This window comes from Haliotis rubra, unplaced genomic scaffold (genome assembly GCF_003918875.1).
Source record: "Haliotis rubra isolate DU_JTF1 unplaced genomic scaffold, ASM391887v1 Scf361, whole genome shotgun sequence".
Classification (NCBI taxonomy): domain Eukaryota; kingdom Metazoa; phylum Mollusca; class Gastropoda; order Lepetellida; family Haliotidae; genus Haliotis; species Haliotis rubra.
In genome coordinates, this window is record NW_025767037.1 from 48,279 (window position 1) to 70,671 (window position 22,393).

Here is a 22,393-nt window from a genome sequence, read left to right on the forward strand (position 1 = left end):
AAGCTCTTACCTTTAAAAGTTTGGGTGATAGACTAGCATGTTCAGCAATCCAGTGATTTTAGTTGTAAATTTGATAAAAGGAACTGGAATATATGTTAGGTGTGTGCTATTTTATGATTTTGTGTCAAGAACAGATTTTGAGTCATGAATAATATACATGTAGTTACAGGTATGCAGTAGTAACTGAAGATGGGAAAGCTCATTTTATGATGAGTAATGTTTGCCAGTTCCTAACCTACCATACAAATGAGGATGCCCAAAAAAATCTTAATAGGTTCTAGGAATAGGTTTCAAGTACTGAGCTCTCTTATTTACATCCTCAGTCCAAAGTCACATATATGGCATGACTATCATGGCCTTTACTTTTCATTGATATTGGTATAGCATACTTATGATGCAGATTCCTAAACAAACACCTTTGACTTGTTGCAAGTAGCAGTATTTAGCAATTGTCATAATGAACAACAATGTTATGTGCTGTGTGTTCAATCACAACAATTACATAAAATTCTGTTTGTTTTCTGCCTGTGGAAAGAACCTGCATATCATTATATACATGATGTTATATGCATACAGATGCATACCTGCTTTCTTCAAACATCTGTGTTAAGGCAAAATGAAAAATAGAACAAGAACAAGATGTTTATTCAGCATCATAGGCCACATGGCAAAGAGTACAAATCATCCTTTGTGCACAAGGGTAGGTGTTATCTTAATGCAATGAAAATATAGAGCATTTAAAATAAGGCATTTTATCATCTTCATTCACATTTTGTTTTACAAATATACCAATGTGCAGGATTTAAATTATGGAAGAAGGATCGGTTTCAGTTAAATTCATATTACTGCAATATAGTCATAATTACTTGCAGACAGTACTAAATCACAATGAATAATAAAATATTTACTAATCAGACACAGAAACAATAAATCAACACAGGTTTCCATTCAATAAAGAATGTAGAATGTGTAACTTGTTAGTGGCTCAGCTTTACAATCTCTTGAGAGGTACACATGGCCCTGTCATCCAAGTCATGCAATTAACTCTGCATTGTTATGTGACTGAGGCATGTCAGGCATAAAGAAGAAAAACAAAAACATGCATGCATGCATGTCGTTACCTGTGAATGTACGGGTTAGATTTGGCTTTCAGTAACCCATGCTTGTAAGGGCGACTTCGCCTGGTCAGGGCTGACTTGGTTGACACATGTCATTGGCTCAGAGATTGATGCTCATGCTGTTGACCACTGGATTGTCTGATCCAGACATATAGCTTATTGCTGAGTGTGGCGTAAAACTAAACTTACTCACTCCCATGTATATCTGGAAATATATAGGATATCATACTGGGAGCCAGAGCAAATCATCAACCATTGGATTGTTCAATAATAGACTGTAGAATATGGCCTAAAAATTGGTTCATTATTAAACACATTCATAACAATGGATGCAAATGTGGCCCAGCATGTTGTAGACCATTTGCTAGTGTAAGCTATTTCTGCAGTTGTTTATTGGTGGCATAGAATTATGAAATCAACAGTACACATTTTAAGAGATTGGGACTTTTTTCTTATTGCTCATGTTCAGTCAACAAAAAAAAAAATATGATAACACCCTTAAAATAAGAATTTTGCATGTGATAGTAGATAACATTTCAACTTGTGAGCAGAATCAGAAATCAATGGATCCATAGTGCATGTACTAATTATAAGCCTTTTGACTCTATTATATGGAATCTTAACATATCCATTTCTGGCAGGTGATAGTAAATCACATTTTACACTTGTGAACAGCATCTGAGCGCACAAGATCAACTGTTGATTATGACAGATCTGTGACTATATTATTACACATATTCCCTCCACTATAGCTAGCCATGGGATAATGCTTTTCAAATCTACAGCCTCAATCAATAATGCTACATTGGTGTCATTTGCCCAGCATCCACTGGTAACATAACATTGATATTATACTGCCCAGCATCCACTGGTAACATAACATTGATATCATACTGCCCAGCTTCCGGTGGTAACATAACATTGATATCATACTGCCCAGCTTCCGGTGGTAACATAACATTGATATCATACTGCCCAGCTTCCACTGGTAACATAACATTGATATTATACTGCCCAGCTTCCACTGGTAACATAACATTGATATTATACTGCCCAGCATCCACTGGTAACATAACATTGATATCATACTGCCCAGCATCCACTGTTAACATAACATTGATATTATACTGCCCAGCATCCACTGGTAACATAACATTGATATCATACTGCCCAGCATCCACTGGTAACATAACATTGATATTATACTGCCCAGCATCCACTGGTAACATAACATTGATATCATACTACCCAGCATCCACTGGTAACATAACACTGATATTATACTGCCCAGCATCCACTGGTAACATAACATTGATATCATACTGCCCAGCATCCACTGGTAACATAACATTGATATCATACTGCCCAGCATCCACTGGTAACATAACATTGATATCATACTGCCAAGCTTCCAGTGGTAACATAACATTGATGTCATACTGCCCAGCTTCCAGTGGTAACATAACATTGATGTAACACTGCCCAGCTTCCAGTGGTATCATAACATTGATCTTACACTGCCCAGCTTCCAGCAGTAAATGACATTGATGTCATACTGCACAGCTTCCAGTGGTAACATAACATTGATGTCACACTGCCCAGCTTCCAATGGTAACATAACATTGATGTCATACTGCCCAGCTTCCAGTGGTAACATAACATTGATGTAACACTGCCCAGCTTCCAGTGGTATCATAACATTGATCTCACACTGCCCAGCTTCCAGCAGTAAATGACATTGATGTCATACTGCACAGCTTCCAGTGGTAACATAACATTGATGTCACACTGCCCAGCTTCCAATGGTAACATAACATTGATGTCATACTGCCCAGCTTCCAGAGGTAACATGACATTAATGTCACACTGCCCAGCTTCCAATGGTAACATAACATTGATGTCATACTGCCCAGCTTCCAGTGGTAACATAACATTGATGTCATACTGACCAGCTTCCAGTGGTAACATAACATTGATGTCATACTGCCCAGCTTCCAGTGGCAACATAACATTGATGTCATACTGCCCAGCTTCCAGTGGTAACATAACATTGATGTCATACTGCCCAGCTTCCAGTGGTAACATAACATTGATGTCATACTGCCCAGCTTCCAGTGGTAACATAACATTGATGTCATACTGCCCAGCTTCCAGTGGTAACATAACATTGATGTCATACTGCCCAGCTTCCAGTGGTAACATAACATTGATGTCATACTGCCCAGCTTCCAATGGTAACATAACATTGATGTCCTACTGCCCAGCTTCCAGTGGTAACATAACATTGATGTCATACTGACCAGCTTCCAGTGGTAACATAACATTGATGTCATACTGCCCAGCTTCCAGTGGTAACATAACATTGATGTCATACTGCACAGCTTCCAGTGGTAACATAACATTGATGTCACACTGCCCAGCTTCCAGTGGTAACATAACATTGATGTCATACTGCACAGCTTCCAGTGGTAATAGACCCGTGAAGATCCGGGCTAGAATTTATCTTCAGCAACCCATGCTTGTCGTAAGGGGCAACTAACGGGATCGGGTGGTGAAGCTGCTGAAGTGTTGACACATGTCATCCTATCAAAAGTGCGTAGATCGATGCTCATGCTGTTAAGCACTGGATTTTCTGGTCCAGACTCGATTATTAGACCGACGCCGTGTAGCTGAAATATTGCTGAGCGCTGGCCTAAAAATGAACTCACCATTGGTAATATTACATTTATTAATTTTATGTCATACTGTTCAGCGGTATTCCATTACATAGGGTGAAGTGAAATAGAATGTAAGTTTGCGTGAAGATTAATGCACTTGTAGCGAGGTGTGTGTGCATGCGTGAGTTGGTTGTCTCAAACAATAAGAAACAACACAAACATGTAAATCAGTGCAGCCCGCTTAGATTTATATTAGTTAAACTACGAGGCTGACTCTGTACCCATGTAAACCAACAGTCACTGAAAGTACCATCCAACAATAAAGATGTGATATAGGTGATATTGTCATTATCTCGTTATTTCGTTAGAGGTAACTGAAAAACATCTGGTGGTAAACATTTGGTTTGTTGGTTGATTGCGACTCATCGTCTCTGTGAAATGTCCGAGACGATATTCAACTACTCCATGCCAGGCTTTGATAACTTGGTAATATTGATGCAGCATTCCAATGTCACCAAGTATGGCCATGTCTAGTCGCCCCACACCACTGTGACTACAGTCTCACCTGTGTGCAGCGTTGTTATACACACTGCAGTGTCAATGGATCATAAGAGGTTTAGGCTAAATCTATACATATACTATCAACTGGGTTCCACAATATTAGTTCCTCCAACAGACTTATTGCGGTATCGTTTGGGAACATATATCGCACCTATTGTTTCATATCTACATATTTGTAGATATGTTCGGAATAATAGTGCAACTTCCACTCACGGTCTCTGCTTTCTAAACCACTATGATGTAACTACGGATATAAATAAGGTGTCATTTGACGTTACTTGTACATGAATGTTTGAGCAGTTATATAACAGTCTTGCTGCTCTGATAGTTTAGTTCACGTTTGTACAGGAAACTCCAAATCTTGCATTAATTGCATCAATAATATATGATACGGCTTTTAAGCTGCTATGGGGATACATGTGTCTTAAATCTGTAGCATTCTGAAGAACGATGATGATACCCGATACCCCTCCTGTGTATATGGATCTGAGAGCTGTACTGAACACTTACGGACAAACCCCATCCCCAACCACCACACACACACACACACAGAGAGAGAGAGAGAGAGAGTGTCTGATTCCAGATACAGACCCTTCCGCCTTTCTTTCTGGGACCCGTGAAGATCCGGGTGGTCAGGCTGTATCGCTGACTTGGTTGACACATGTCATAGTATCCCAATTGTGTATATCGATCCTCATGCCATTGACCACTGGATTGTCAGGTGCAGATTTGATTATTTACAGACCGTCTCTGTGTACCTGGAATATTGCTGAGTGTGTATGTAAAACTAAACTCTCACGATTTCTTTCTGTGAGGTGAAAGTGATATATCTGATATAAACCCTCCATGCCGCTCTGTGTGGATTATATATATAGGGAGGAGAGGGAGAGGTGTATAATGGTTATATATTTTTCCAGTGTGGTTTCCACATTTTGCTAGCCAGTCGGGCTAGCTATGCCTGAAAATGTATAGTCTACAAAATAATTCACTATCCCGAAATTTGAATGTAGAAACTAAGCAAAAGATAGACGGGAATAATATGTTGTCGGCATGACACGGGTTTCACCATTAAGCTGCTAATATCGTGAACATTTTTATTAGGCCATAATCTTGCATGATCTAAAAGTGTATTATAACTTAACAAGTCGGAGAGAGGTATATTTATGACCCTTGAAAATTCACTTTTTTTTGTAGTGACTGTGAAGATTTACTGGCCCGACTGGATTTTTGGTAGCCACGGGCTAGCGGGCCAGTGGCTATTTAACGGTGTGGTTCTGGGAAGGCTAAAATTTATTTTTCAGATGTCCCGGGAAGGCTAAAATGTATATTTCGGATTTCCCGGGAGAGCTAATTTCCACGGTGTGGGGAGTACCGCCAAAGCTAAAGATACGGTGCCGGGAAGCATAATCCATGTCGGAATAAATAGATTTCTTATCAAAACAATTGTTTAATTACCGTTATCTGTACTCTGTACTGTATAATAATATTTTTATAAATTGCGCTTTTCGATGAGTTGCACAGATCACTAAAGATAAACTCAATAGCCTGATCATTTTTTCTTTGTTTTATAACTATTAGATAATCTAGTGGTAATTCCTGCCTTAACCATATTCAGTTAATCCAATGTTAAGCCAAAATACCTTTAACCTGATCGCCCATTTTCTTACACCACAGGTCTCCGCCTCCTCATACAAATACTCACAACAACCCTGTAAAATGCTATTTTCAGACACAAGAAGCGTACACCAATATTTAATCATGCTATATTGCCTTTTACATATGAGCGGATAACGACCTAACTCGGCATAAACCATGGAATTACATGCTTACTTCTTAACTCCTGAAAACCTTTTGCAAAAATCCAAATGCAACCTTTCAAAATTTAAGCCTTTATTATATCCCCCATATCTCAGACGCATAAGATAGTATACTACCAACATAACGATCAAAGACAAATAAAATACATTCCAGGTTGAGAGAGAGCGACCTGATATTATTGCAAATTGAAAAGGGGGCCATCCTACCCTGATCAGACAACTGCAGCTGTGCCTTTGAGAATCGGTTATTATAATTAAAACCTATTCCTAAATGTAAACGTATCGACAACCTGTAGGACACAACCATTATATATAACCAACGTTCTGACTATTTAACTTTACCAACTCTTCCGAAGACCATTATCTTTGTTTTAGCAATATTTACTTCAAGTTCCCACCGTGTGGAATAAGCTGACAACGATTTCCACTGTGTTTGCAACCTTTCAACAGATTCAGAAAAAAATAACAAGATCTTCAGCATACATAAGCAGAAACATATTTAAAGATTTAAACTCGTGAGGTATACATTTATCTTTTAGGAAAGACTCCTCAAAATGAACTATCTAATGTCGAATTAAAGAAAATGTGTAATGGAGAATAGACGTGAAAATGTGTACATAACTTTATTTATATTTTTATATGTGTTCAAATTAAGAGCGTCCCCGTTAATCCTATTTTCTCTGTACTTTGTCAGAGCCTCCGAGTGGAGGCGCTGTGTTCATTCAGCCATAACATTGTATTGCAAGTACCGCAAAGGCTACACTCATTGAACCGAAAAGCGTGACGATTTTAGCCTTATATATAACACCTCTCCTGTCTTTCATTCTGTGTGGAGTTCTGTGTGATGTTCATCCATCCTAGTATTTTGTTCTCAAAACTTTATTTCATGTAATTTGTTTGGTCTCAACCCTGAGCCGCATTCAGTTGAACGACGCAAGTCATTTAGAAAATAGACACAGGTATAAGTGCAGCAAATTGGTTGACAAACACCCGAATATGGAAAAAAATATTCATACCTAATTACAATCAAAATTATTTCAGAAACACAAATTAGTGTTTGAAATATTTTTAAATAATGTATACGATTCTGTGGTATTATTGTGACCACAAAGTGATGAAGAAACAGAATTCATTTCAGATAATCCTTTTCAAACAGGATGACATTTTGTTTCCATTTTAAAATAACACAATTAATCGTCCCATATATGCAAATGAATAATACGGTTGACAAGTATAAAATAATTAAGAAAACTTAAGATTTTTTTCCAAATTATAGTGGAGAAACAATTAGGGTTACATATTCGAAAATGAATCTGGAAATGGTAAATGTTAATTTGTATTTCTTCTAAAAAAACAAGAAGCAAATCATATTCCGCACATCAGTGGCTTTAAGTTTTAGCGTTAGCCGGGAGCAGTGCCGCAGCAAATCGGGTTTCACGAAATTGTGGACTGTTTATCCCAGTTCTGGTCGTATCCCAGTTCTGGTCGCTACAGTCGTATCCCAGTTCTGGTCGCTACAAACGCCAACTTGATAAGGGAAGTAACTCCTGCTTATTAAGAGGTGAATTTACACTTTGTGAGATGACGCCTGAAGGGAGTTCAAGTCCAGATTTTTATAGAAAATAAAACAAATAACATTAAAATATTTTTGCACATATCTTATTGCATTTATAGCAGACTTATTGAATAAATAAATTTTTCAAAAAATTTCATAACTGTTATAAAGTGATGAAAATATCTATCATACTAACATTATTATAACTATATATTTTTTCTGGATGTATGGTAATTTGAACAAATAGATATTAAAAATCTCATCCAATTTTTTTAAATCTATTCGCAGTATGAGTTCACTCTATTTTTCTGGATATGAAATTCAATTATAAATATAATTAATTATTATTTCCTCCAGATCTAGTAAGTCCATCAAAAGCTGAATGTCACCACTTTAAAGCTCTTTACTTTGATTTCTAGCCTTTCCTTTTATCTTGTAAACGAGATTGTAGTTGCCCTTATTACTATGTGTTTTTCATGCCATAACTCATTGGTAACATATAGGGGAATCCCCAACTTAATGAATTTTTTTCTATCTCACCTACTAAAGAGCTTGATATCCTAGCTAGCATCGGTATTTCAAGCTAGGACAGGGATAGGATAGTTTCGAGGATGGGTATTATCCTAACAGTAGGATGTTCTAATTCCTGTCCTTACTAGTTATGATCTGTCTTAGCAGGGACACTTTCGAGAATAGGCACCCAGGTATATTTAAAGAAATTGAACATATCAGTAATATGGTAATAAATGTGAGAACTGATTGTCATACACAATAACTTACAATGTTCAGTGCCAAATAACATTTAGATTAAGTAGAGCCTTGACTCTTTTACAGATGAGTTCAGTCAGCATGAATACAGATAGGATACTTTCTGACAGGACCATTCGTCGTCAGTCTGCCACCAAAGCTGATGAAATTGTAACAGTCTTAGAATTAGAGTGTAAAAGTAATGCTCCTGATGGCATTATTCAGGAAAATCTTGATGGTATTCAAGACAATTACACTTTCACGTGGATGGAAGACAATGTACATGATCCAATTAGTAATATTTACAATTCACCTGATGAGGAAGAAACATTTTCAGTCGATCTAAGTGATATCGACCATGATTCAGATGTAGGTTTCTTTGGAAATAATCCAGGCAGTGAAACTGAATCTAATTCTGACAGTGATGTAGAGGGAGTGGACAATGAAGCAGATTATTTCATGGATAAACTTAGAGAATGGGTACTGAACAGTTCAACGCCAATAGTACATGTAAACAGCCTACTGGCTCTACTCAGACCATATTTTCCTATGCTTCCCAGGGATGGGAGGACACTGCTTCAAACCAGAAGAACATACATCATTAGAAAACATAGCTGGGGGTAAATATCACCATTTTGGGATTGAAGCTGGAATTAAATTAAAACTGTCAAAACTGAATAGCTTACATCAATATGATGAACTTCATCTCCAGGTGAACATTGATGGATTACCTATATTCAAAAGTACAAATCACTCCTTCTGGCCAATTTTAGGTCTTATTCGAGAAGAAATTGAACCAGAACCATTTGTTATTGGCTTGTGGTTAGGATCATCAAAACCAACTGACATCAATTCTTACCTGCAGCATTTCATTGATGAAATGAAAGCTATCATGGTCAGTGGTGTAACTGTGGGAAATAAATGCTATACGGTTATCATAGAAAATTTTGTGTGTGATACCCCTGCACGTGCACTTGTTAAACTCACCAAAGGACATAGTGGCTACCATGGATGTGATTGCTGTGAACAACCAGGAGAATATTTTATGCACAGAATGACATTCCCTGATGTGAATGCTAGACTCAGAACTGATGTAGCTTTTGATGAAATGTCATGTGAAGAACATCATCGTGGTGAATCCAGGTTGAAGGAATTAAACATAGGCATGGTAACACAATTCCCGCTTGACTACATGCACCTTATTTGCTTAGGCATAGTAAAGAAAATCATCAGTATCTGAACTAGAGGACCATTACATGTTCGCATCGGAAGTGCAACTACAAACTTGTTGTCCAATTCTATCTTGGCCCTTGGCTCATTTTTGCCTCGAGAATTTGCACGGAAGGGAAGAAAACTTGAAGAAATTGAAAGATGGAAGGCTACAGAATTAAGAACATTTCTTTTATATACCGGACCTGTAGCCCTAAGAGGGAAATTGTCAAACATTATGTACAAAAACTTCATGATGCTTTCAGTTGGTGTATCTTTGTTATGTAACAGCAATGTATATTCTCAGTGTGCTGATTATGTCCAGGAAGTCTTTGTTTCTTTTGTCAAACATTTTGGAGAGTTGTATGGTCAAGAAATGTTATCGTACAATGTCCATGCATTGATACACTTACCCGAATGCTCCAGGCGATTTGGACCTCTACAGAACTTTTCAGGTTTCCCTTTTGAAAATTATCTTCAGACTTTGAAAAAATTAATCAGAAAACCAAAATTTCCTCTTGAACAAGTTATTCGACGGTTAACTGAAAAAATGCACCTCCAGTCGTCCAAGAAAAAAGGGGGAATATATTGTAAAAAGAAACATTCCAGAGGACCTCTTTCAGATATTTCTGTTTCCTGCACCCAGTATGAACAAATTCAGATGCCAAATTTTCTGTTGTCAACAAAAGCACCAGACAATTCAGTTATTATTGAAAATGAAACATACATAATCAAGGATGTCATATGTCAAGATAATTTGAGGCTCTGTGTTTGCCAAAAATTTAATCATCGACAATGTTTGTTTACTTATCCCTTTGATTCACTTAAGGTGAATATATCTGTGGTTGGTGGTCTTGCAGAAAAATTGTATGTTTTAGACACAAAGAATATAGCTGCAAAGTCTGTTCTCTTACCATTCAATGAAAATTATGTGTCCATTCCAATGATTTAGAGCTTCAACCATATCCCTACCAACCATACATTTTGTATGGAAAATATTTGAATTTGGTGTTATTTATTCAGGTAATACCTGCTATTTGGAATACATATTAGCCAAGCAATTCATTGTATCCAGTTTGACATTCATGTGGTCACTGTTCATTGTGATTAATTAATGCATTCAACATGTATTTAGCGTATGTTTCATAGAATGTAATAATTATTACATCAACCTGTGAGTTATCTTAGTAATTAACATATTTGTAATGTTAAACTCACGGTGGATTAGTTGCAGCTCTAATTGTAAGTGATAATTAGGGTGACAACTAAAATCAACATGGTTATTATGATGTGCCGTTTTCATTTCCCAATAAACGTCAACCGCCATTTTATAACGTAGGGAAAAAAGGGACGTAACACTCACTGAGTTTTCGGAAATAGATGATCACTACAAAAAATTATGTTTTGTTAAATATTAAGTTAAGCAAACACCAACATGTTAGTATTTTAAATACTATTGTCATATAAGGTTGCAGACAGAATTTACTTATACAATTAAGATGAACCCTTAGCACCCAACATATCTTTTACAGAACTATCACAGATACACAAATGGGACCACTAGAGTTGTTCCCCTTTGAACATGACTGCTCCTAAATTCATACAGGAAAATCAATGAAATATGATTGTTGTTATCATAGAATGTTAAAGAAAATGTTTAGAGATTTTTCCTGTTCCATTTTTAAAAAGTCAATTTGATAAAATTGATCATTTGTGTGATTTGAAAGCATTGCATGGCCTAATATATTCTAACACAAATATATTTCCTCACAAATTCTGATATATGTATGAGGAAAATATCAATCTTTTACAGATCTGTGATGATGTATGCCATAGTATTGTTTGAGCAAACAGATGAAGTTGAAGTAGTCCCTAAATCCTGGATTGAGGGAAAGAAGTGTTTCTGGCGCAACAACATAAGGGGTTCGCATCTGACAAAGGCAATTGAACGGGGTATTCCCCCAGAACAAGACTGGGATATACATCAAATCAGTAGTGTTCTAAAAGAATTTGGTGAGTTTTTCATAATTCTGCTTGTTTTTGTGTTGAACAATAGTGTTAATAGCTTGATGTTTGTTCTATTATATGATTCTTTTTTTAGTTAAATTTAAAACATATATGTCTTCTCCTAGTTACGATGCTCTGAATCATTTTAGAGGACTACAAAAAGGCTCGACTTAAATGTAAGAGGGTGGAGGAGAGACTAACCACCGACCTTGATACAACTGATGTTGAGTCAAGATCAAGGAAGAGGTAAACCAAGTATTTACAGTTATATTTAGCATAACTGATGACTTTTGGCTTTCACCTTTTCATAATGCATGTTAAACCCTCATTAATACTCAGTACTAATTACTGATAGATCTTCTTTTTATATTGTTAATTTAAAAAAATAATCAGAACCTGTCCACATGTAGGCGCCGTCCTGGGAAATATTGCAATGAAGATGAACAAGGACATGAGAAAGGTGAAGGTGACTTGTCCAGGAACAACACACAAGTGCAAGTCCGTGAAAGGTTTGTCATAAGATTAAAAAATAAATAAATTGATGAACTTCTTATAAATACTGTAAAGTACAATAACAGTGAGTCAAAATTACAAATAAACAAGTGTCTCGGTCATTGATATAAACTTACATTAATCTAGTTACCAACATATGTAATTATAACAATTGCAGCCACTGCAGTCTCTCCATGTAATCTCTCACATGTGTATGGAGAATAAGTAACTTTGTTGATAACTGGTTACTGCTGTTTTGTTTTAACAACTGAAAATATTGTAGTGAAGAAAGCGCCGAGAAAGTTTGAAGAAGAAACAACATCCTCTGCCATGTCTTCCACGATCTGCGTCGGAATTTTTCTTTTGCGAATGATGCAAGGTTCTTATTTCCTGTTTGAATATATCAGTGCATAAACATGGGCAATATAAAATATAGCCTATATATAAAACAACTGCATTTAAAAATTTGTAAATACAATAAAGCATAAAGGCAGTAAATATTTATAATGTACATTAACTTACAACATTTGCTTTTTCAAGACAATGCATGATATGATAGGTAACTATTCTTGGCTCAGAGTTTTTTAATCTCCAATTGGTATTGTTACACTGCAAGTTACAGCTTTGAATATATTTCCTATTTCCAGTTCTGATACCGACTGCGAGAGTCATGCAAGGGTCCCAAGTAACACGCTGCCTGATGAACCAACAAGTTCTTCCACAGCGACGCATTTTCCCTCCTTTCAAACTCCAATCAAGAGGTCTATCACTTCAAAGTTGGTGTTACTATATGTATCATACCTGTAGTTGCAAATTATCATATAGCAGTTGTTGATACAAGTAACCATACCCAATTCCATTTCGGTTTCCATTTAAAAAATATTGGTGTGATCTGATAAACAATTCTGGACAGATATGTTGGCATTCACTTTATATTGACATAAGATTTGGTAAAATCTTATTAACATCTTAATATACCCATCAAGCATCCAAAATGATATACCTTTCTACTTAAACATTTTCAGTTACACTAATCCAAGAGTGCCGAACAAAACAACAATTCGGTAAGACTTTTTCTTATACCTCTTCCTGCATGAATGTATGTATAGTCTATAAGTAAACTAAAATAGCTTCCCTTGCATGGGTAAAGGGGTAATGTCATTGTAATTTTAATATAATGGGGACACTGATAAATTTGTACTTGCCTGTTGTAATTTTTACTGGCCCCGACTCGCAGAGACTAGTGTGAAGTTGTAACCGCACTGGATAAAATTCTTTACTCCAATGGACTGCAATTACTGCAATACCTGCATGAAGCCTATGCCTGTACAGGGCTCGATTTAGTGCTTCGTTACTTGCACTGGTGCAAGCCAATATTACAAAGTGCAACCTAGTTATTAGTCTAACTTGCACCAGGCGCAAGTCAATTTTTTAGTGGGTAAACTTCTGAATAAAACATCTAAATAATGCAATAGCATATTTCTGATATTACATATTGCAATACAAACATTGCAACTGGAATTTGACTGGTGCAACTAGTTTTTTATCTTAGGTTGCACCTGGTGTAAGTAGGTTAAAATCTCTTAAATCGAGCCCTGCTGTATAAACGTGTGAAGGAAATTTAAAAGGATCCTAAGTATAGATCAGTATTGGAAAACAGAGATTGTGCCTGTCATGTCTTAGTAGTGAACTCTTTCAATTACAGACCTAGTCCAAGTATGATGAGGGATGCTGGAAATGTAACACTTCAATTGACCCCTTGAAAGGTAATAGTGAAATAGTCATAGATCAAACATATAAATTTCCTCGAAACTGAAATTTCCTTAAGAGTTTTATTATAAAACATGTTGTTTTGTACTTGTTTTTGATGAGTGAATTATGTATTTGCAGAGATCGCATACTATTCTCAACCTTGCTAACAATCAAGGCCATGGTAAGAAACAATAGCATTGCCATCCAAAGACTGTCGGAGCAGGCCGACAAGAACCTAAGTCAAGGGGAGGTGGAAGAATCAATCGACAACTTTGGCTTCCCCTTCAAAACCATTGATCAGGTCCGACAGGTTGAAAACATTTTGGAGGACAAAACAAAGTTCAAACTTCTGGTGAGGAAAAAGCACATTTTCAAAGAACACAAAACCTTAAGTTAATGATACTTACCTGCATAATCACATGAGGAAAAACAAAAAGTAATTTCAACATTTCAAACTGAATTCTGTTGTGAATTTACAACAAATGTCAAATTTACTTTACATCAAAAGATGAACACTTTTCTGTCAATAAGTAGTTTGGGGTGTGTGTGTGTGTGTGTGTGTGTGTGAGAGAGAGAGAGAGAGAGAGAGAGAGAGAGCGCACATTGCACGTGTGTGTGTGTGTGAGTGTGTGCAAGTGTTAACACATACACAGAGATGGAACATTAATCAGGAGACATTAAAGTGCATAAATTATATATCAGAAGTTTTAAACACTGACAACCTCTAATATCAAAACATTATTGAAAACTATTATGTGATGGGAATTGATATGGCAGAATGATATGATTTGAATATTTGATTGTATAAATATGAATGTTTGCCTTTTGTTTAACCAAAATTTTGTACTTTAAATTTTCACAGGTACGTCATCTAACTGGATTGGGGGGATTCACAACCAAAGAGGTGGTGGACAGAATGATGTCACTTGTGTTCACCACCTCAATGGCTCGCCAGTTCAACTGGGTGGGGAAGGCGCCCAAATATGGGATGAAAGGCATGAAGATTACTGCTGCTATTAAGGGTATTGTCACTTTTTTACTTTGTTTAACACAAATAAATCTAATATGAATTCAATGACAGTATTAACAATGTAATTGTCTTTCAAAAATCATTTCAATTTGATTCAAATCTCAAAAGTAGATAAGGAAATGTAACAGCAATTTATAAAGTCTGGGCAAATCCTCAGTCTGATTTTTCTTCGAAACAGAATCAGGTAAATGCAGCAGGACCACTGAATGTGAACTTGAAACTGCAATGAGACTTTGGCTGAAGAACGCCCACGACAGGGATGGGGGCAGGAAAAAGAGGGGTGAGATGAGACCAAACACATATATTTCTTTTAGTCAAATAGGCATGAAAGTAAGTGTATGGGGTAAACAGAATCACAGGGGCATGTCACGCTTAGAAACAGCATTAGAAAGACATATAGGTACATAGACACTACCCTAGTACTACATAAAAGGAAACTTTAAGGATGTAACTACGGAACCAACCCCTCCTCAATCAAAGTTATATTTCACCACGTAAACTATTTTTAGGCCCCGTCGAGGCCTACAGATCGAAAGCGAGATGATTTCCCTACAAAATGAGCTATAAATGGTCACAATCGGATCATTATTACAAAAGTTATACGCCACAACTCACCGAAAACAGCTACCTCCGCAATTCCAAGCCAAAATCATGGATCACCCAAGACAGCGAAAACTCACCTTTTAAATTCGTTTATTAATTCCAGCCACGCTTGACAGCACCTATGTAGGGCTAGATTAGACCTGCAGCGGCATTCCACGGGTCTAAAACTTATTTCAACATCTACAAATCATTTCTTCGACAGTAAGCAGGCACTTTCTCCAAAACCATTGGCAATCATACTCACTTGTCGGCCATAGGCGGCCTTGACATTCAAGTGATCTGAGCAGATCAAGAGAAACTGAATTAGGCCATCCGATTGGTGGAAAATGTAATATACTGTAAGATTTGACTGTTGGCTAATGGGCGCGAAATATGAACTTTGCAATATTCCTTCTATTTTGGATCATGTACGGAACAGTAAATTGTTAAGAATAATTTTAGAGGTTGTAAAAATGTATTCGATACTGATTCATTTTTAGGAAATTCTATTTATAAATATTAAACCTCTAAATTTATTTATTTCAAGGCCATCTATGGCCGACAAGTGAGTATGATTGCCGATGGTTTTGGAGAAAGTGCCTGCTTACTGTCGAGGAAATGATTTGTAGATGTTGAAAAAAGTTTTTAGACCCGTGGACTACCGCTGCCGGTCGAATCTAGCCCTACATAGGTGCTGTCAGCGTAGCTAGAATTAATAAACGAATTTAAAAGGTGAGTTTTCTAACGCTGTTTCTAAGCGTGACACACCCCTGTGAACAGAATTGCACATGACTATGCATTTATTCAAAATTTCATGGTTGATAGTCAAGAACAATATTGTTTCTACATTCCATAACTTCTGTAAACTAAATATGTTGGCAGTGCAAGGACAACTTTCAGTGTAAAAGTATTATACCAAACCCCTAAAACCATCATCACCCCCGTACCCATAAATTATGAGCGGTCCCCTAGGACAAATACTAGGATAGGTTCTGACTTGTCCTAAGTCTATCTTAGTGGAAATCAACATGGGGTGGTACTTGATTGTTTACCAATTTTTACGTAGTGAAACAAAATAAGTCGCCATAGTTACATTTGCATTTACAACAGCACACAGATTGGATGAGTTAAGAAGAGTTTTTTGTGTTTATATTATCAATTTATCTTTAATGAATAGACACATTGGTTGCAAAGCACATATTCTTTAGATCTACAAAAGAGATTTGTTCAGTTCTTACCTATTCTCGGCCTTTTTATTCTCAACACTGCTCTTTTCTGTCACATTGCTGTGAAATGTCAATGTGAAGGCCAACTTGATAGGGGAAGTAACTCCTGTTTATTTCCTAGGTGAATTTTCAGTTTGTGAGATGACGCATAATGAGAAGTCAAGTCAAGATTTTCAACAAAAACAAATCAAATAAAATGAAAATATTTTTGCACATATCTTCTTGCTTTTTTGGCAGACTTTCAAAATCTGTCGTAAAAGTGTTATCTCCTATTCAAATAAATGAATTTTCAAAATTTTCAAAAACACTATAATGTGAAGAAAATATTGAATAATGAATATATTAACATATAACAATACTTTTTATCTGGAAGTATGGGAACTCGAACAAATACATATTACAAATTTAAATATTTTAAATTTTTCAAGGATTACTTTACTCTATTTTTCTGTATATAAGATGTGTATTTTAATTAATTATAATTTCTTAAAATCAACCAAAAGCTGAATTTCCCTGTTTTCAAGCTTTTTACTTTGATTTCCAGTATTACCATTTATCTTGTAAACGAGATTGTAGTTGCTCTTATATATGTGTTTTTATGGAATGAATTATGGGTGATATTTAGGGGAAATTCTCAACATAATGAATGGTTTTCTATCTCACCTACTGAAGAGCTCGCTATCCTAGTTAGGATCGGTAGCTCAAGTTTGGACAGGGATAGGATCGGTTCGAGAATGGGTCTTATCATAACGGTAGGATGTCCTAACTCCTGTCCTAACTAGTTAGGATCTGCCTTAGCTGGGACACTTTCGAGAATAGGCACTCTGGCCTGCTGTACCATTTTAGCAAAATATAACAGCTAGATTAGATACATTTGTAATTTGATTTTGTTTGTTTTCAGAGAGGGATGCTGAAGAAAGAAAAAATATTGCCAGAGCTCGGGCAATACTACTGGATTCTTCAGACTCTGATTGAGCAGCCCTGTCCATGTGTAAATATCTAAGGATGAAAAGAATAAAATAATTTCTTCACTCTATACAAGATTTTGTTCTTTGTGGTGGACTGTGTGTTTCTGTGTCTATTTTGTAACATCACATACAGCAATATTCCAGCTATATGACTGTGGGTTAAGATGAATGACTTAACCAAGTCAGGTAGCTTGACCACACGATATCGATAGTCGTCTGTTACTACTTGTTTGTTGAAAAACAATTGTAACCCTTTTATTCACGGGTAGCCTATAGACCAGCAATATGATGATGGTGAAAACTTCTGCCCGTTAGGTTCAACTGCTTGCCACCTGTGGGCCAGTGCTATCTGGGTGGTTCTAGAGGTCACTTGACTAACAACTAGTGGTGGACTGTGTGTTTCTGTATGGTTTAGACCACATACAGCAATATTCGAGCTTTATTACTGTGGTCTGTAGACAACCCTGTTCATTATTGACATGTTGAGCAATTGGGATAAGATGAATGACATGACTCAACCAAGTCAACGAGCATGACCACACGATCCCTTAGTCGTCTGTTATGACTGGAAAACAGTTCTAACCCGGATCTTCATGGTTAGCCCTTAGACCAGCAATAGGATAATAGTGACAAATTCTATATGTTACGGTGTAGTGGCTTGCCAGCGGTGGGCCACTGGTTTGCCGCCGGTGCCACCAGTACCACCAGTGGGCCATCGAAGATCAGCTGGACACGCCATAAGTGGCCCACCGGTGGACCACCAGTACAGCTTACGGTGGGCCATGGGTGGGCCACCACAGACGTGCTATCTGGGTCCCCACTCCCTTGCAGCTCTCTTCTCCGCACCTAAATTGAAAAGAATAAATCCACACACCACAAAACTCCATAATGTTTATGAAAAGTGATATGTAGTGAACTGAGGAGTGCTCAGACAAGTGTTTTGACAGTTTGATTTCTTATGCCCGTACTCCAGTGTCTGTTAGGACGGTATCCTCCCATTACCCCTACAGCTTATAACAACAAAGTTCACGGTCCAATGCACTGCTAATCCCCTTCCTGTTACCTGTTACCTGGACAAGGACTAGCCCAAACACATGAACACAAAATTTAATGTTTTAATTTATGGATTTAATTACACAAATAAATGAATATACTGTAAACGTACTTATTTTCGCGTGGTGCAATTTTCGCGGAATTGACAGTTTAGACCACATCGCGCGGTCAATTATTCGCGCAATCAGCAATTGCCGGAACTGCCAGCTGTCTCTTTGGCCGCCACTAATAGCAGTGAAAACAAACAGAGTGGCTTAACCTGTCAGGCGGCGTGTATTGCTTACTCACAGGAAATCCCTATCTGTGCGATATACCAGTACACAGTAATCCGTTTACTCACGGAAGTATTAAGTGCTTAGGAAGTGAGATATCGTGATGCAAGTACTAGTATATAAAGAGATGAAAAACACATCAGTCTTATGTTCCGAATTCTGACGATCTGACGATGGCATTGCGAATGTGGTTAAAGAAAGCACCTACCCCCAAGACACCTGGACTTCCAGATCCAAATGACTGTAAAGATCGATGACACTGAGATCGAAGTTGTAATCGCTGCAAATGCTGCAGTAGATCTACTTGAGGAAGAAATGGCGACAAGTGACACGTCACGTGACCCATCATTCCGTAAAAGGAAACGTGGGGAATACCAAAATTATGATACGGAAGTCCGGGCGAAAATTGCTGTGTATGCGATTGAACATGGTGTTATGAAGGCAGCCCGTAAGTATTCATGTGAACTGAAGAAGAAAGTGAACGAATCTACTGTTCGTAGTATGAAAGCAAATTTCTTGAAACAGCAAAGTAAATCGGCAGAATCTCCACGCCGATTGGTTAAGGCTGTCCAAGGTTAGAGGCCAAAGCTGGGTCAATACGAAGACGAGATAAAGAACTGGGTGGAAAAAAAAAAGATTGTCTGGTAGTGCTGTCAACACAAGAACATTGCTTGCAGCAACTGATGGAATCATGAGAAAACGTGTTGAAAGGATTTGGTGGACATGTTGAATTGACTGATTCCTGGGCTAGATCACTTCTAAGACGAATGGATTTTGTTAAACGCAAGGGAACTAAAGGTGTGAAGATGCTGCCGTCTGATTTCGCCGTCATCAAGACTGAGTTCCTGAATCGTGTACAGAGTGTCATCGACCAGAATGTCATCCCCGATAAACTAGTGATCAACTGGGACCAGACTGGCCTCTCTCTCCTTCCTGGTGGTGACTGGACCATGGAAGAACGTGGGACGAAACAAGTGACCATCTCAGGCATGGTCGACAAGCGACAGATCACAGGTCTACTTTCTATGACAAAGTCCGGTGATTTGCTGCCCCCTCAGCTGGTCTACGCTGGAAAATCAGACGGATACACAGATATCTTCCTGGTCGTGACATGTATATGAGCAGCAGGTCACGTTAACTTTTTTAATGTTAATTTTTGTCTTTTAAACAAGTCTCTATCCCAATTTGAGGAGATGGCCCACAGCGTCAAGGAACTGCATTGGTGTTTTCAGTCTGAGCTGCTCCTTGAGGCGACACAAACGATGCTCCATCTCCCTGTACACTCTCTTTCTGCTTCTCTGAGCTGCTCCAAAGTCTATCTGGGAAATTTTCGCTCTCGCAGCGTGTTCAACTTTCCTGATCACCTCCACAAATCGGTAGATGTTGGGGTGTCGATGTGAGAGTCCACGGTTCAGGCGGTTGTGGAATCCCTCTAGGTTGTTGTTTGTCCTTGGACCTGTTGTTGAGTGATGGTTCCACAGTTGCAGACGGAATCTTGCGTCGTCGTCGACCCAGGTAGTCACCCTGTAATCGTTGAAGGTGGCCGCTCTAGGTACATCGGGAGCGTCGTCCATGGCGTCAACCCACGTGTCCTGGATACTGTTCTGGGGTAAAAGGGGTAGTCCAGCCGCTCTTTTTACCCATCTGGATATTTCCAGATCCTCTCTGTAAGCAACAGCAAGTCCCAGATCCTGGACCTTCCTCCAAATGGCCTGACAGTAGTGGAAGAAGCAACCTTCACTTCAGCAGTCGGAAACTCTTTCTCTATAGCATGAATTGCCGCCAGCTCAAAGTCTGTCTGGACACAGGATGGGGCAAGCGGCCGGTTAAGTCTCTGCTGAACTTCATTCTTGATGAATCTGAAGGGTCTGGAGTAGGTCTCAGTCTGACGGTCGGGGAGTAAGGTGAAGATGAAGGTATAGGTTGTGGTTCCACGTCTTGCATGTAGGATGTACACTTGATTCCACAGACCAGGGCAGGCAGTAAAGGTTCCATCCATACCGATGATTTCAGAAGACTGCAAGGCCTGAAAACTATCCATGCTGCCAAATGCCAGGATCTTATCGTCATCACCATCTGAAAACAGGAGGAAGGGTCGACCATCTGCTGCTGTTCATCTTAACAAACTTTCTCTAACCAAGAACACCTTAATCCTTTCTAAGTTGTATACACAACACTTTAATCGCTCCCATTGGTAAGTTCATCATGCCAGACAGGTAAATGCCGTGTGTTGTTTTAACTAATTGTAGGGGTACTGGGATGTAGGGGTAATGGGGTGTAGGGGTAATGGGATACAACCGTTAGGACCCGAGCCCATTCATTGCTGCACTCGTAGCCGCTCATGCAGACCGGTCCGCATAATCTGTACTTTATTGAGAAAGTGTAATCACAAATATAACATACGTAAGGTTATATCTGACCACTTTCTGAAAGGCATTGTGTATTCATAAACAGTCACGGTCACTCTCATCCCCAAGTCTGTAACGGACATCTTAAGTTCACGGTGGTACATGCATAGCCTCACAAGATTTCAGTTCTCTTAGCCCCGACATGAGTACCGCATATATGAGTTATTTAGAGTAATACAGAAACATTATCTTTCGTAAAAGCGGAGGCGGCAACAACCGATATACTTTTTCACATCAAATTGCGAACGTCACTGAACTTCTGCAACAGCCTCGGGTATTGTGTTGATAAAACCTAAGCTGACCAGTATCAGCAAAACCACGAAAGGGAAAATAACAATTCACAAAACAAGTATTTCACTCAACTGATACAACTCACTTGAAGTCAAGCCTAAATGTAGCTGGTATACTGATCAACACAAAATTATGTACACCACATTTGTGCACACCAAAACAATATTCTGAAATCATAATATACCCTATGAGGTGTCCGAGACAGAAAATAATTGGAAAAGCCTATATTACAATATATAGAGATATAAAATGCCAGAAAGAATATCCAGTCTCTATTAACAGCTAAAAGGGATTCAATTGGCGTAATAAGGGATAACATAGCGGTGAATATATCAGTACTTAATGACACTAGGTGTTCGCGAAAAGCACAGTTCGCGTTAAAAATGAGTTTAAATAAAATAATACAAGGCATTTGCCATTATACCTGTGCAGGATCATTAGATTTGAACAGGTTCATTTTAATGTATAAACTGTGATGTGATTAAAACCGACAGGCCTACGAATGTTTCAAGCCATTGTTGATCAACAACCCTCCCAACATGTTTTCGTGGGCGTGACCATGTTGATAGAGAAGCTCTTTATGAATGGCTCCGTTGGCAGGATTAGATTTGAGCGAGCGCATGGTCTGTTTGATTTGTCCATCGTCTG

At 38.0% G+C, this 22,393-nt stretch overlaps 1 protein-coding gene and 1 long non-coding RNA gene across 3 annotated transcripts; both read left to right on the forward strand.

The window, feature by feature from the left end:
* Positions 1-12,519: 12,519 nt before the first annotated feature.
* Positions 12,520-13,912, forward strand: LOC124285509. Of its 2 annotated transcripts, XR_006900831.1 has the most exons (4): positions 12,520-12,542; positions 12,811-12,939; positions 13,189-13,227; positions 13,869-13,912. It is a non-coding gene; the product is annotated as an uncharacterized LOC124285509 (long non-coding RNA). The 2 variants fall into 2 exon arrangements; XR_006900830.1 differs by lacking the exon at positions 12,520-12,542 and having other exon boundaries at positions 12,622-12,939.
* Positions 13,913-13,990: 78 nt separating this feature from the next.
* LOC124285506 lies at positions 13,991-17,775 on the forward strand. The gene is made up of 4 exons (XM_046721748.1): positions 13,991-14,267; positions 14,778-14,937; positions 15,124-15,225; positions 17,655-17,775. The coding sequence occupies exons 1-4, from the start codon at positions 14,031-14,033 to the stop codon at positions 17,726-17,728; spliced, it is 573 nt and encodes a 190-aa protein (XP_046577704.1). The 5' UTR covers positions 13,991-14,030; the 3' UTR covers positions 17,729-17,775.
* The last annotated feature ends 4,618 nt before the right edge of the window (positions 17,776-22,393 follow it).

Bases quoted from the DNA above. Each gene is read 5' to 3' on its own strand.
- LOC124285506 (XM_046721748.1), top strand. From the start codon at position 14,031: ATGAGTGAATTATGTATTTGCAGAGATCGCATACTATTCTCAACCTTG. The intron at 14,938-15,123 runs GTATTGTCACTT...TCTTCGAAACAG, and splicing joins GATTACTGCTGCTATTAAGG to AATCAGGTAAATGCAGCAGG. The intron at 15,226-17,654 runs GTGAGATGAGAC...GTTTGTTTTCAG, and splicing joins TGGGGGCAGGAAAAAGAGGG to AGAGGGATGCTGAAGAAAGA.